Source organism: Colias croceus, chromosome 30, assembly GCF_905220415.1.
Source record: "Colias croceus chromosome 30, ilColCroc2.1".
Lineage (NCBI taxonomy): Eukaryota > Metazoa > Arthropoda > Insecta > Lepidoptera > Pieridae > Colias > Colias croceus.
The window spans coordinates 4,133,577-4,150,713 of NC_059566.1; the positions used below are offsets into that span (position 1 = coordinate 4,133,577).

Sequence of the window (17,137 nt, forward strand, 5' to 3'; positions counted from 1 at the left end):
TTAAGCTTATGTTAGACGTGATATTAGAGCTAGCGCGCAAGAGCAACTTTTGTCTCCGCAACTATGTTGTCTCTTCCATAAACTCTATGGGCTAGTAAGAAAGTGCGCGCACGTAGCGACGCAACTCCCCATACAGTTGATGGGAGAGACAAAATAGTGAAGGAGACAAAAGTTGCTCTTGCGCGCTAGCTCTTATACTTTTTGCAAAAATTTGCGATTCGCAAAAATAACTCGTTAAATTTTGTTTAATACTCTAGAATGTATAATAGATATGTACTTCGTTAATTTTGTAAAATTTGTTCAGAAAAGTAAACAAAATATTTTTTTACCTACTATATATTTTACATTTTAATATAACTGTATTTAATGATTTTCTGTCATAAAATGATTTTAACTAAGTTATGTCAAACATTTTGCTGCAAAGTCAAACTACCAAATTAAACATAACAAAAAGAAAAAATATATATTTGAAACAACTTGAAAAATACGAAAAAAAAAAATAACACGATTAACATTAAAATTACTACTTGATTTATAATACTCATATATATATTACAATCTTTATTAGTTTTTCATATACTAAACTTCTTTAACGTCACTATTTTTATAATTTAAAAAAATAATTTTATTGAGGATTAGTGAATTCTTAGATTTTCTAGCTTAATTATCTACATTTTCATGAAGAAAATAATAACATAGAATACTAGACGATCACTTAGGGATATAAAAAAATAGTTTACAACCATATTAGATCTCAGACCGAACGAATATACAAAAAAATAAGTCGGTCAAACTGTCAAAGTTTGGTTAAGCCGGCTACTCACCGACCTGCCGCAGGGGCAATTTCGGTTAATCTCTAAATTGCTCCCGCTTGCCTATACACGTCACAATTAAGGAGCCAATAATTAAGCGTGCAGTTCCAATATTGCCCCTACTGTAGGTATGTGAATATCATTACGACTGTGATAGACAATTTTATATACATAAACACTAGAATGTATTGACATACTATAAACAACCAGACTACAGCTATAAAATGTTCGTATAAAATATCCGAGCGGTGTATAAGACATTCATTGAAATTAACACCTTATGCCTGTGCATTAATGTTCAAAATCTTTTGTATCGCTCATTATAAAACTCTGCCAAACGCATAGGCAGAGTTTCGTTTGGGACAATTTTTGTATTTTTTATATACAAACTAAAACTAAATAGGTACCTCTTGCAAAACATTATAATCGGGCAACGGATTAACACATATCTTAGTACTCGACGTACCGTCATCATAGTTCAGTACAATTCTTACATTTTCGTATTCCGTCAATTCACAAATTGGAGCAGGCATATCGTAGTCGAGCGAGTTCATATCACTATCGAAGTCGTCTATGTAATCTTCCGGCATATTGTCTATCTGTATCTCTGGTCTTGCGTCATCAAATGGCATTTCCGGTATGTTATCCCGAATACAGTTATGTGACAGCAGAAGGGACGGCCACACAAATATCTCTTCACAACGGTGGCATTGTAAATCGTCGAACTTTTTATGTACCTTCAGTATGTGTCTGTTGAGACAGTAGTTTGAGGAGAAATACTTCATGCATGTCTGAAAAGGTTTTGACCATGTTATACTAAGGGCCAATTTTTCAATCATTGGTTAAAATTTATCCGTCCAATAAAGTATTACACAAACATTTTAAAATGTCACCTGTAAACTTTCAAATACGGACGATTAGAATACATTTTTGAAATAGTAGTTTAATATGTTATTCGATGAATAAGTTTTAACCAAGGATTGAAAAGTCAGCCCTAAATTAAAGTAAGTTTTTCAATGCATAGTTCAATATAAGTGTAGATAAAATGTTATACTGCAAAGTAAATAATAAAAACCTGAAAAAATAAAATAATATTAGATGGAACATACAGTACATAATATGATAATATACAGTTACATATTTTGTAATTAAATTGTAATACTGACATTATTAAAAAGAGCAACTATGGAGTTTCTTGCCGGTTCTTCTCCATAGATACTGCTTTCCGAATTGGTGGTAAATGTAAAAAATATGTAAAAATATGACGTTTCAAAAGTGCTTCTCGAAGAAGTCCAATTGGATAAATAAATGTTTGAGTTTGAAAATCAATTATCAATTCAAGTGCTATTATTATTAAGAAAATCACTACATAGTATAAAACAAAGTCGCTTTCTCTGTCCCTATGTCACTTTGTATGCATAAATATTTTTTTTTTAATAGATAGAGTGACTCAAGAGGAAGGTTTTAGTATATAATATATTATGTTTTAGACAAAGCGGGCAAAGCCGCGGGCGGTAAGCTAGTTTTTTTTTTATTAAAAAAAGATAAATTCGATACTCACAGCACACTGATGTTTCGATATGATAGTCTTCTTGGACACAGGATCTATAACTGGCTTCTTAATCTCTCCACTCTGTATATCCACATTCTTAACCTTGACAAACTTGAGCGGTTCGCTCACGACCCGCCCGCCGACCTTAATCTTCTCGAGAACCAGCTTCGGCTGCATAAACTCTGGAATTTTTTCACTAGCATTATATGTTTGTTTAATTTTCGACTTCCGCATCGGCCGCTCTTGCGAGTTGTCCGTAGAGTTTAAAAAGTGACTCCACTTGTGTTTCAACATGTCCGCTTCCGTGGGGAACTGTTTACAACATTGATCGCAGAAATAGAAATCGTCGTAACCTGTCATCGCTCTGTTCGTTAAATCGGGAAGGGTGGAAATGTGTTTCTCTATTACATCTCTCTCCACTGAACTCATTTCGCAAAATCTACATGTGTACAATGTATCGGAACCCAATGTATGGACTTCAAACAAGTCTTGGGGTGCTTGCGTGGAATGTAGGAACTTAATATGATGAGCGACTTCGCATTTACTTTGAAACTGGTCTTTACATATGTCGCAAATAAAAAATATACCCATATGATTGTAGCTGTGATCTTTTAGATCCATAACACTAAAGTATGACTCGTCACAAGTCTTGCAAGCGTATTTCTTTACTACATTACAAACGTTCCGCCTGTGCTCCATCAATTTCTGCTTATTCAGCAAGAGTTGGCCACAAACATCACAGTGTAATTTGATATGTACTTTGAAAAACATGCGATCGACAAATTTCTTGGAACAATAGTTACAAATGTAGCACTTACGCTTCTTATGATTTCTTTTCATGTGCACTTTCAACGCTGTGTAGTTTTCGAATATTTTCGGACACTTCCTACATCTGTGGTATTCCTTGACTTCGTGGACGATGACGTGATCTGAAAACGATACACGCTTCGGCGTCTTGGCTCGAGGCTTGTAAACTAATAAATGTTTGTTTTCCTGGTGGTTCTTTAGCTTTTTCTCACTGGTATACGCCTTCTCGCAAATCTTACATTTTAACATCAATTTTGCGTCACAGTCCTTAACCGTCTCCTTATTCAGAAGCACATTTTTAGTATACGTTTCTTTTAACTGCTCTAAGTCCTCTCGAACAAGCTTTACGACGCATTCCTGCAGAAACTTCGTAACAGCCGAATTTTTTGCCGCGTCTTTTTCCAACTGTACATTCTCATTTCTGTGTTCCCCATCATTCACATATTTAGATATATCGAAACGTTCTATACGAACCACTGGGATTTTTTCAAAGCCACGGAAATCATCTTCAGACGAGAGATTATGTTCACTGAAACTATTGGCGCCAGAATTCTCGTCCGTAATATTTTCATCCGTCGACAGTCTTTCTGCATGGTGATCATTGCGATAACTGAACATGGAAGTTTAGATTGAGGTACGGGAAACCAAACAGTAAATCAAAAAAACAAAATAATGAAAAAAAACGTCAACAACTTTTCGCATTCCACAATTACAACAACCACAATTATTTACAATGAAACTTGAAGACAATTTACAAACGTCAAACATGAAACGAAATGTAAAATCGATCGAAATACCGAAACTGTCAACCGATACAGTTTATTTGTGAGTTTATTTTTATAATTACCGGTTTTCAATTTATTTTGCGTTGTTATTAAATAAAATAATGTTATGTATATATAGTAATTCTCAATTAAATGCATAGTATGATGCGATATTATAAAATGTAACTTGTATCCGCTTGTATCTAAAAATATTTTATTTCAAGACATAATAAAAAAATCGTGTTGACATGATTTCTGAACGCATCTGACAAATTTTTTATTATTCTTCGTAGCCTTGTGATGTTATCGGACGGTGGTTTTAGTACGCAAAACTATTTGTTACTAATTAAATAAACATAATTTATTTTTAAACCGCTACGGAAGGTTGCCCGAGTGCGAGATGTTCCCGCCGACGCGCATTCGGAGCTGCCTTCCAGTCATAAACCCTATGTTCAAACGATTGAAGCCGCACAGGCCGTTCAGGCAAACATCGAACATCCACAACCAGACAAAGGCGATTAATAACACGGCTCAGCTCCAGAAGTCTAAATGGACAAGTTTTCGAGCGATATTCACACGATGGGTGCCTCTCGGGAGCGTTATTTACGTGGGATGGTGCTATATACGCGCGAGTATAGACTACGAAGTGTCGAAAGTCGAAATAAAATTTTACGAAATGTTTCCTTTCCGAGTGACTAGTCGACTGTGGGGCCGTTTGGCGGCCTGCGAACTTCCAGTATCGCTACGGAGCATCGTTTATGGTACCTATGCCCGTATGTTCAACGTAAATTTAAATGAAGCTGCAGTGTCAGATCTTACATATTACAAGAGTCTATCTGCTTTTTTTACGCGACCACTGCGAGATGGAGCAAGATACATATCTCCAGCGCCTTGCGTATCCCCCTGCGACGGAGTAGTGTTAAACTGTGGTCCCGCAAAGACGGACAGAATAGAGCAAGTTAAAGGTGTCACATACAGCCTTGAAGAATTTCTAGGCGAGAATACATGGTCCGCGAACAAAAGCAACAACTATTATGAATCATTGTTAAAGGATAAAAAGAATATACTCCACCAGTGCATCATATACCTCGCGCCTGGCGATTATCACAGATTCCACGCGCCCTGCGACTGGACGTCGAACTTCCGACGTCATTTTTCCGGGAAATTATTATCTGTTAACCCTTGGATGGCTAAATTGATACCAGGCCTGTTTACAATGAACGAAAGAGCGGTATACGTTGGAGAATGGAAACACGGCTTCTTCAGCATGACAGCAGTCGGAGCTACAAACGTAGGCTCGATAGAAATATACAAAGATCCAGATTTAAGAACAAACACTAAAGGAAAACGGAACAGAGTTGACGAAGCAGTAATAGAAAAGATGTCGTTCAAAAAAGGCGAGCTGTTCGGCCAATTCAACATGGGCAGTACAGTGATACTGCTCTTTGAAGCTCCCGCGGATTTTACGTTTGATTTAAAGAGCGGGGACAAGGTCCTCGTGGGTCAGGCGCTGACAGAAATGACACAGGAACAGTCTAGATGACCAGTTTACAATGACATAGTGTATTTCGCCCAAGTGGCTCTCATGATGTGTATTATGTCCCTGTTGCTATAAGCAGCTTTTTATGTGTATGAGAAAGTGTCAGTGTTGCGATAAATGTATACATGCATGGAACACGCTTGTAATATCTATGTATTGTGTACAATGTCCCTGATTGAGTAAGTAACTTTTTAAGTTTTTTTTTTTATGTAATATGGTGTGTTTAATTGTTGAAAGGCAGAAAATTTTAAAATTGTCTGAAAACTCAGAAAATTATTATTTATTTTTCACACACTCCAATTTTCTATTACACAAATGTTTGCTGTTGAACCAAATTTTAATTACATAAAAGTTCTATACATATTAATTAATTATAATTTTTATCTTTCTATATGTATAAACAATGTTTCAAATATGATAAGGAACAAATCATAAAACCTTCATCTCTTTTAATACACTTTTATTAGCTTCACTGTATGTTTGTATGTACTCATTTAGACTATTGTGACCCACTTTAAACGGACAGATTTGATTCAAGCATTGTATATGTATCAACGATCAGTTTTTTTTTTTTTTTTTTTTCACCTAATATAATGAACCTAACTACTTAGGGTATCATTATTGAAAATTACGATCTAGCCTTATACTATAGGCTAATGAGTAATATAAATCTAACTTAATTTGCTAGGTAAAGTATGTCTAAGAACGTGTCCATTAACACTTTTCTTAATGTCTCTATTAAGGCGAAGACACTTCGTTCATGTGTTCTTTATGAATAGCACTCACTATATTACACTAACACTTCACTAAACTAACTCAAAAGGTTTTGTCCTTTTCAGTCTTCTCACTATGTCCGTGTTGTCAAGGAGCTGGATAGCCTCGACGTTCACATGGTGATGAAGTCTGTGTTCGTGAGCTTCAGCGTTCTTTTTAATTATGTCCGTGACGAGATCTACTTTCAGGTCCCGATGTAGGTCGTCATTTCTAATGTACCAGGGAGCGTTTACGATCTCCCTGAGTACTTTATTTTGAAACCGTTGTATGATTCTGATATTACTTGGTTTGGTACAGCCCCAAAGCTGACTACCATAAGTCCACAAAGGCATAAGGACTTGTTTATACAGGAGTAATTTGTTTTGTTCTGAAAGTGATGAATGCTTCCCAATTAGCCAGTACATGGCCTTGTAGCGAAGCTCTAGCTCCTCGCGTTTCTTTTTGACATGAGCCTTCCAGCGAAGCTTTGCGTCAAGTGTCATACCCAGATATTTAGCTGTGTTTTCATAAGGTATTACATGATTATTTATGTATACCGGATGATAATTTGGCTTTTTGTTTGTGAAGTCTACATGAATAGATTTAGACTCATTGAGTTTTATTCTCCATTTTTTCGTCCAGACAAAGATGGTATTAACAGCTATCTGAACTTTTTCTACTGCTTCTTCATGAGTATCACCTGTGGCCATTATAGCTGTGTCATCAGCAAATGTTGCAATGGTGTTGTTCTCTAACTTAGGAATATCGCAGGTGTACAATAAGTACAGAATAGGACCCAGAACACTTCCTTGCGGTACTCCAGCTTCTATATGCTTAAGCTCTGAATATGCATCATCTTGTCTTACTCTAAACATACGCTGTGATAAGTAAGACTCTAAGATGTCAACGAACTGTTTTGGGAGCATATTTCTTAGTTTGAGTATAAGCCCCTCGTGCCATACTTTATCAAATGCTTGCGCCACATCCAAAAACACCGTGGAGCAGACTTTTCTTTCTTCTAGAGCCTTTTCAATTATATTCGTAATTCTATGTACTTGGTCTATTGTAGAATGGTGTTCTCTGAATCCAAATTGATATTCAGGAATTAAGTTTCTTTCCTCGATTATGGGTTTTAACCGTTTCAAGAAGAGTTTTTCAAATAATTTTGACATGATCGGCAGCAAAGAGATCGGCCGGTATGAAGTAGTATCATGTGGTGGTTTACCAGGTTTTGGTATCATTATAACTTCAGCTATTTTCCACACATCAGGAACACACTTAAGCCTAAAGGTAGCATTAATGATTGTGGTTAGTTTGACAATAGCTTTCCGAGGAAGGTTTCTAAGGATTTCTCCAGTAATGAGATCATAGCCAGGTGTTTTCTTTCGGCTAAGTCGTTTAATTTCACTGGATACTTCTCTTGGATTGACCAATCTTATTTCTAGCTCATCATTTGCTGTTTCTTCTACTAGCGAAGCGAAGTGTTCATTCTCTTCATTGGGTTTAAAAATTTGCTCGAGATGTTCTGCAAATCTTGCTGCTTTTTGCTCGTTGCTAATTGCCCACCTCCCATTCACATCTTTGATTGGTGGGATATGCGTCATTGGTTTTTTTGAACTTTTTGTAGTTTTCCACAGGGAGTAATCTGACGTGCGATCACTAGTTAGATGACTAAGGAAGATGTCCATTTTTTCATCTTGAAACTTTTGAATCGTTCTTTTAAGTCTTTTTGTAAGATTATTAAGTACTGTTTTATCATGTGGAAATCTCGTATGATGCCATATCTGTCTTTGTTGCCTTTTTTTGGCTATGAGTTTTATTATTTCTGGCGGATAATTGTTAGATCTTTTGCTTTTTTTAACAGAAGGTGTGTTATTCCAAGCGCTTTTCTGTATATTAACAATAAATTTTCTGATTTCACGCTCAAGATCTTCTTGACATTTTAACGGAGTTTTTAAATCTATTACAGAGTCCAAGTCCTTTTTGAAGCTTTCCCAATTAGTATATTTATTTACCAAAGTAGGGTGGCATTCTCTCATTATTATATTCTCACTCAAAGTTAGTATGATAGGCGAGTGGTCTGAGCTCATGTCATAACCTTCCTTAATGTGAAGAAAATTTTGTGATATATTTTTATAAATAAAAAAGTCAATTAGGTCTGGTTTTTTCTGTCGGTCGGTTGGCCAATAAGTTGGCTTACCCGTTGATAAAGTTTTACACTGTGTGTCTCTTATAGCACATAGTAATTCTCTTCCTTTGGTTGTGGTCAGTCTAGAGCCCCAGTATACGTTTTTAGCATTAAAATCACCTCCTAGTATAAATCTATTTCCAAGATCGTTTAGAAGGCTTTTGTAATAATCTGCTTTCAAGGAATACCTTGGTGGACAGTATATGGATGATATAGTGATAGGACAATGCTTAGTTTTTACACTGACCGCCACTGCTTGTATTTCTTCTTTTTCGAATTTATTTTCTTGATAATGGTAGATGTTCTCCTTTATAATGACAGCACTTCCTCCTCTTGATGTATTATGGGGATGCAGCGCGTGATAAACTTTGTAGCCTTTGAATTCTACGTGAGATTCTTTGTTGAAATGTGTCTCTGAGATGAGGCATACATCAATGTTTTCTATATCAAGGACTGCTGTTAGTTCATTCTGATGTTTTAGCAGCCCATTTGCATTCCATGCCATAATTTTTAATGTGTTAGACATTTTTATTGCTTATGAACGATCAGTGACAATACAATCATTTCATGAATTTATCTCATTAAGGGCTGATTTTTCAATCCTTGGTTAAAACTTATTCATCAAATAACATATTAAGGTACCATTTCAAAAATGTATCATAACGGTATTGACAGTTTACAGAACAAATTTTAAATGTTCGTGTAATACTTTATTGGACGGATAAATTTTAACCAAGGATTGAAAAATCGGCCCCAAAGCGTGTTTTTTTTAAGGTATTTATTAGCATTTAAATTTTTTATTGGTGGCTGTAATAGATTATGGGCCATCTTCACAATGATCAGCATTGGGCGAGTAGAGGCAATCACGATAGTGTAGAGTACCTATGATTGGCCGTCATTGTACATTTTTTATTCACAATCGTCGTATTCGCGGCAAACATCGACCATCATTTGTTGGGCCAATGCTGCCCATTGTGAAGAGAGCCCATAACGCGTCGTGAGATCTTTTTTCTTTGAGTGTAATTGTATTCATATTTTGTAATAACTGTGCTCAACCCTGTTTAAAGCATTTGATTAGTCTAATAATATGATTTTAATGGTTTGGATACGCATGGAGTATAATGCAAATTAACGATATTCAAAATAAGCCCATAGTATGTAATTTCATTATAATAGTTACAGTTATATGATATTGTGTGATTCTAAAACTTAAAGCAAGATGAAGTAGGAAGGATAATAAGTTATCTAGTTCTTAAGAATTAGATCCATTACTTATTATATTGAATATAATTATGATAATATGAAAATAGGTATATTTTAATATGGAATTCGGGTTTTGATAAGTATGAATTATGCTTTGAGCTTTTGGAATTACAGTATTATTTTTCGTTATAAATTAATAATCGGGTCGTTAATAGGGTTGAATTTAATAAGTGACAACCCTAAGATTAAATACGAACTTGATGAAGTACAACCCTAATTCCCGCAAATTTAATATACAATGAGCGTTGACCTTTGTCCCGTCTGTTTATTATTAGAGTGACATCAAATAGGCTATCATTTTGAATATCGTTTGTTGGTCTGCAATATATTTCAATGTGTGATGTTTAAAAAACGCGTCGTGAATGGCCGTACAATCAATATTCAATAGCTGAATTCTTTGTCTTAACGTGAATGGTACCTTTGTATCGTTTAATTATAAAAACGAGGCTTTTGACACAAATTTGTATTTAACTACAGTATTCTGTGAAATTGGGATTTGCATGTTTTAGCTTAGTAGATAATACTTCCGATAATTTCATTGTTTTAATCTTCCAAAACCAATAGATGGCGCACCGCTCTATGGAAAGAATTACGCGGTAAGCCGCAAAAACTTTTTAAGAATTGCGCGGGAACCCGCAAAAGAGATCGAGGTTTTATAACTGTGTTTAAGATAGATAGTCATTTAGTTAATAGAGTAGATATACATTGAATGTAAAACTTAGAACAGTCGGAATATTTTCAGTAACTTTTGTACAATCGAGAAAAGATTTTGGGGCGATTTATCACTGTAAAAATATATTCGACTAGTCTTTAATGTGAGATTTTTAATCCAATGTACAAAATAGTTTAGCTTTATGTTCAAAAAGTGTTGCATCATTGAAATTTTATCATGTTACATGCCATTTTGGAAAATAGTTTATCACAAAATTTGTTAGAGATGCACTGTCATTATAGTTTATTCTTTGTGTGGTATTTTTTGTATTAACCAAAGGATCTATGTAGTAAACAGAAGCTTAGGACCCTTTTCATAATGGGCAGCGTTGGGCTTAAATCTCTATAGTAGGTCATTGAAGGTGTATTCATTATCGATCATTTGTTGGGCCAACTCTGTCCATTGTGAAGATGGCCCATTAAATATAATTTATTATATTTTGCCAAAATGTCAGGGAGTTACCATAACGTCTTACAGTATTGGAAAAGTGATGGCAGTAGATAACCTATAACTAGTATAGTTTTGGCTGTATTATGTCTCACAAAAGCATTACTACTGCTTTAAGACGTCATAGTAACACCAAGATCCTTTGTAGTTTATATTGTAAGTCATCAAATTGTCTTCAATTTCGTACTGTGGTATTCATAGATTATGGATTATTGTTAAGTATAATATAGCTGTCTTGCTTGCGCTTTTCAACCATCTCTTTCCATCATTATGACGTCAAACGTTAAGAGCGAGATGGCATGAGCTTGCCCAACAATTGTGTGACCTTTCGAGTTTAGAAGCTGTTGAGAAAAAGTTAAATATGAAATTTGCTATATGTCGATGAACCTAACATAAATTTTCCTAAGGCCAAATAGATAGAAGTACAAATAGCATTATATGAACTGTTTGCCCGTGAAGCTTTCTTAAAATACTCAAACCATTTCAAGTGTTACAAAAATATGACGTCCATTGAATATTTTCGGAAATGTTTACACCCAAAAATAGATTTCCAATCCAGTCCGGTAGTTACTAAGCGATCGGGGTACAAACGTAAAATCTAAGAGTTTGTGAACCTCATAATTTTGTGAAAAACGATCAAATATAGCTGACAGAGTGTTTTGTAGCGGTTAGGCCGCGTTTTCATCTGTAAGAAAACATCCGCAAGAAACGTCCGACAGTCTGTCCGACAGCAGCTAGCAAGTCTACTTGCAGGTGGAAAAGCGGCCTAACCGCTACAAAGTAGTCTGTCAGCTATATTTGATCGTTTTTCACAGAATTATGAGGTTCACAATCGGATGGAAACGCGGCCTTAGATGAAGTACAATTAAAAAACGTCAGCTGGCTTTGCTATAATCTTGACCAATATTATCTCGAGCGAGTGCCATAATTATTTCAAAACAAGACAAAAAATAGCGTGATAATTTGTTCGTAATTTACCTTTTCTCAACAATATCTAAAGGTTTTCTACAAGGCCAGATTTATTTACTAAGATAAAGGTCGCTAATTAAGAGGCTTTGAAATTTATCAAGTAGTTTTATATGCCTTTTTGTATATGGCAATCACGGTAGGTTCGCACCGGGGCATTTTTTGTAACGGCAATTTTGTCGTAGGTGGAATGTATGTAATGTAAAATAGTTTAAAAAACTTATGCGTGTTTAGGACTTGAGGTTCGAATGTTGTACACTGTACAGAAATATTAATTTTTAAGCATTTATAGAAAAATTAAAAAAAAAAAAGATATGCCATTTTCTGGTCTCAATGTATTTTACCAAAGCATAGCATGTGTTTATTCAAACTGCAGGATCTAATCGTTTTTAGACTTGTTAGAAAAATAGAAAAGATTGACTCTTTTGAACCCACCACAAATGGTCAATTTTTCTATATTTTCTCAGTTTTGAAGACGTAACTTATTATATTTAAGTCTTTTTGCAATCAATATCAAGGGCCCTTCAAACTAGAGACTAGAGTTACAGCAGCGACTATCAATCAAGTATTGATTACAATAAAATTTCTGTATAGTGTACATATAGAGCTAAAATAATTATATGACATCACACAAAAATAGTGTAGCAAATGAAGTGTAGAAGAAAGGTGGCTCTAGTATCTAAAAGTGGGTAGATATGAATTTTACAGCTCTAGAGTAAGGTACGCTCTAGAGTAAGGTGCGTCTTTAAAGGTTTTTAATACAATTTAAAGTACTTTAAACCCACTTCAATCAGAACATAAGAGCTAGCCCGCAAGAGCAACTTTTGTCTCCGCAACTATTTTGTCTCTCCCATCAACTCTATAGGAAGTTGCGTCGCTACGTGCGCGCACTTTCTTAGTAGCCCATAGAGTTTATGGAAGAGACAAAATAGTTGCGGAGACAAAGGTTGCTCTTGCGCGCTAGCTCTATGGTTTTAATATGTGGTGTATAAATGGACAAACACTGTTCTCTTGAATAGTGTTCACAGTGACAAAATGTTGATTAAATATTTTCTTGACGTTATTTGTTTTATAAAAAGAAGTCTCACTTCTACACTTCAAAGTAGTGACCAAATGTATCAGTGTTCACAACTTTAAACCCGACGTGTGGTAGCTTAGTTTTTGGGTATTGTGTGTTTGGACGTATCTCCTATGTGTTCTGTATGTAGTGTTGCCGTTTAAGCTATGTGTATACTGTATAGTCATTATTTTATAATTGACATAGCATTATAATAATGCAGCTCAGATTGTCTTAATGTTATATTTGCTCGTGTATGTTACACGTGTAGTTTTTGACTTTGCCGTATTTAATGTTCACATTGTCAGTCGCAGGCGACTGTCGATAGTGAATAGCAGTCTTTATTTAGGGATACGTCCATGTAGGGTAGATAAAGAAAACTACTCACGTAGCGTTTTACCAGCGTTGTGTAATTTCATTTTCGACTCGATGCTCAATGTACGAACGTTTTGAATATTAAATGTTTAAATATATTTATTTAAATGTAATTTGATTTTTTATTTTATCCCTATCTAGTCCCGATAGCTCACAAATGGATACGAATATGGTAGGTACGGTTAAAAAGTGTGACGTGGTGACTGAAACCTATGAACTTCGCATTCTTACTGCTAAAACACTCCCGAAGCTTCAGCTGAAGAGTTTGTTTGAACGCGCTAATGTCGGGAACTACTGGTCCGATTTGAAAAATTCTTTCGGTGTTAACTGTTAGATAGCTCATTCATCGAGGAAGGCTATAGGCTATATATCATCTCGCTAAGACCAACAGGAGCGGAGCCAAGTGGGTAAAACCAAGAGCAAAGCTAGTCTATCTTTATATTATATGTATAAAAATGAAACCCGTTTCGCGTTGTCACGGCATCACGTGTGAACGGCTGAACCGATTTCGATAATCCTTTTTTTATTATATTCCTTGAAGTACAAGGATGGTTCTTATGTAGAGAAAACGTAAATATGTACCACGGGCGAAGCCGGGGTGGACCGCTAGTATCAAATATTACTAAATCGGTTAAGCCATTCTTGTAATGCAAGTATTTAATACTAATTAACAAATGAATGTAGCAATTTTCATAAAAAAAAACCTAGAGTTAACATTTCCAAATACTTCCACATTTCCAAGTAGTACTTACAAAATTATAGACAAGGAAATAATTTGAATAATTAGAAAAAATAAGACATATCATATTAACTATAATAAATATAGATAAAGAATAGAAAAAATCGATCACGAAGCGGATACGAACTCGGTGGGTTACGAACCCGCGTTGTGCCCGCGTCATCACGGCACAATTGATCGAAATCGATCGATTTTTATGGATCGCGGGGAACAGCTTTATAAGTTTATAAATTTATAAAGCCGCATTGCTCCGCTCCTGTTGGTCTTTGCGTGATGATATATGTATACTGTATAGCCTATAGCCTTCCTCGATAAAATGGGCTATCTAACACCGAAAGAATTTTTCAAATCGGACCAGTCGTTCCCGAAATTAGCTCGTTCAAACTAGGTAACAAACTCTTCAGCTTTATAATATTCTCTAATATATATAAATCTCGTGTCACAATGTTTGTCCTCAATAGACTCCTAAACCATTAACCGATTATAATAAAATTCGCACACCATGTGCAGTTCGATCCAACTTGAGAGATAGGATAGTTTAAACATGTAGGTACCTACCACGGGCGAAGCCGGGGCGGACCACTAGTTACTTAGTATAGGTTTATGCTATAAACCCAAAAATATAAAATTCATCATAGAAACTAATTAATGTTTCATCGAAATTCGATTTCGTCATTTAATTTATTCGTATATAACGTATATAATTTCGTATATATTAAATTATATATTTTGTTGTGTTTCTTTAGTGGCGCCCTCTGTTATCTCAACTTTTATGATTTCTTCAAAAAAGCAAAATCGATGGCAAATATATTGAGTTGGTAGAGTACACAAACCGTTGATATTTTTTTATATCAAGTGTATCATCTTAGCTTATTTTTGTTTCCACGGAAGTTTAAGTCATTTTCCACTACGCTGGCGATAATCTAATATTTTTTACCGTTAGTAATAGGTAGGTATTTTAAGAAGGTATGAAAGTTTGTAAAGATGGATCACAAATAATATTGTATTCGTAGGCATAGACTGTTGTGTTTGAAATATGGTACCTACCTATAAAGATTGTTAATATAATTATTATTAACTAGCAGTCCGCCCCGGCTTCGCCCGTGGTACATATTTACGTTTTCTCTACATAAGAACCATCCTCGTACTTCAAGGAATATAATAAAAAAAGAATTAACGAAATCGGTTCAGCCGTTCTCAAGTTATGCGCTTACCAACACATTTTGGGATTCATTTTTATATATAAGACTAGCGGTCCGCCCCGGCTTCGCCCGTGGTACATTTTTACGTTCTCTCCATAAGAACCATCCTCGTCCTTCAAGAAATTTAATAAAAAAAGAATTAATTGTTCTCGAGTTATGCGCTTACCAACACATTTTGCGATTCATTTTTATATTATAGATTAGGCTTGAGATTACTGATTAGGTATATATAACTTTACTAAGTTGCCATTTTAGGGAAACAATATCGAATATGAAGGTAAAAAGATACTCGCAATAAATAAACAATTAATAATTTGTAATAAAAGCTAGATAAACCACCAGTAGTAGGTTATCATAGGTTATAAATTTGTCAAAAAAATTAATCAAATAACTACCTATATCGAATACTTATCGGACATTACCTTGTGGATGTTTGCAAGTTTCGTAAGATAAGACTGGTATTCAAATATCGCGTGATTTCTTTATACTAATATCCGGTTTTTGCTAAGAAGATAAGTCTTATAATTTATTTAGTTGTATCTAAGAGAGAATTACCAATATCGGTGAAAAATTATGAACATTGGAAAAATATACATATACCTACGCTATGTATTTAGAACACAGATTTAGAACCTCTGGTTTTTGGAATACGTGAAGGTTAAATTAAGATTTACCCAATGAATTGGGAGATTTTATAATAACAGTTTAAACTTCATGAGATATAAATTTAAAAAGAATAGAAAAAATTCGATCACGAGGCGGGACTTGAACCCGCATCCTTCGCGCCATTCCGGGGCGGATGCCTAACCAACTCAGCCACTCGTGACCCGCCTGAGCAATCGAATTTATTCTATCCTTTCAGTTTTGTGTCTTAAGGGACACACCGCGCGCCATCTATTGAGATGATTTAACAACCATCTCAACCAATATGAAGCACTTTTCACTATTCTTTATAAATTTATATTTATAAAGCATTTGAATGCCATAAAAACCAAAAAATATAAATTCATGAGATATGACAAAAAGATGAAATAACATACCGTCTGCAAAAAATAAGAGAAAATTTATTTTTTTATTTAATTTAGGTACTTTTATTCGAGTGTAGGTACATTTTTTTGAGTGCTCCAATCGCTAAGAAATATAGCGTCGTAAAATGACATAGTTACCTACGAGATTGCCTAACCCAATTTATATTCTTATATTGTAGGTACCTATATCGACTGTTTCCTTTTCTAACAGCTAGGTTGGATGGTATAGTGGGCGCCCGCGCCCGTGATGAAAAAGGTTGGTAGCCCCTGGATTAGCGTTCATTAGAATGGACGCTTTACGAGCGAGATTAGAATTTAAACTTCAGAACATGAGTTACAGCCATGTAGAGTGTGACAATTAAGAAGAGTAAATTCTATAGATGTTATATAGTTTTTAACGTGTTTAACTGATACCACAGATTACTAAAAGTTACTAGAAAACTGACCCTGTATTCTAATTAGGTTTATAATTGCTCTGAGTTTATTAATACCAAGATTAATACCGTGTTAATACCACAATTCTGAATCAATACAATCGTATTGACAGATAAACTTCAGAAAGTAGAAACAAACCAGACAGTGAAACCGGCATAGAATAGTCCTAAATATAATTTTCATCAGGTAAACAGATGAGCATTGGGCGAACTGCGACGGTCATTCTTTCCATTAAATTTTATGCTGATGTTTATATGTATTTGCGTTTATCTATCAAAGTGAATCACCAACTTTTATGACTTAATAAATACCATAATAAAATATATTCAAGATTATTCAGAACTCTTTTATTGCAAAGTTACATATTTATGACTAATATTTTAAATATTTGTGGAAAAAATTAAACCTCGCTATTTTCATACTATTTTTCCCGGGATAAAAGTAGCCTATGTCCTTTCTCGGGTATCAAAATATCTCCATACCAAATTTCATGAAAA

At 34.8% G+C, this 17,137-nt stretch overlaps 2 protein-coding genes across 3 annotated transcripts; one reads left to right on the forward strand and one right to left on the reverse strand.

The window, feature by feature from the left end:
- Positions 1-725: 725 nt before the first annotated feature.
- Positions 726-3,973, reverse strand: LOC123704650 (zinc finger protein 431-like). Of its 2 annotated transcripts, XM_045653058.1 has the most exons (3): positions 3,183-3,973; positions 2,374-2,546; positions 726-1,603 (listed from the first exon to the last, which is right to left on the reverse strand). In XM_045653058.1, exons 1-3 carry the CDS (start codon positions 3,787-3,789, stop codon positions 1,208-1,210), a joined length of 1,176 nt encoding a protein of 391 aa, XP_045509014.1. In that variant the 5' UTR covers positions 3,790-3,973; the 3' UTR covers positions 726-1,207. The 2 variants fall into 2 exon arrangements, with proteins under 2 accessions (XP_045509014.1, XP_045509013.1); XM_045653057.1 differs by having other exon boundaries at positions 2,374-3,973.
- A 265-nt stretch (positions 3,974-4,238) lies between these two features.
- Positions 4,239-5,652, forward strand: LOC123704590 (phosphatidylserine decarboxylase proenzyme, mitochondrial). Its single transcript, XM_045652977.1, has one exon. The coding sequence runs from the start codon at positions 4,336-4,338 to the stop codon at positions 5,476-5,478; it is 1,143 nt and encodes a 380-aa protein (XP_045508933.1). The 5' UTR covers positions 4,239-4,335; the 3' UTR covers positions 5,479-5,652.
- Positions 5,653-17,137: the final 11,485 nt, after the last annotated feature.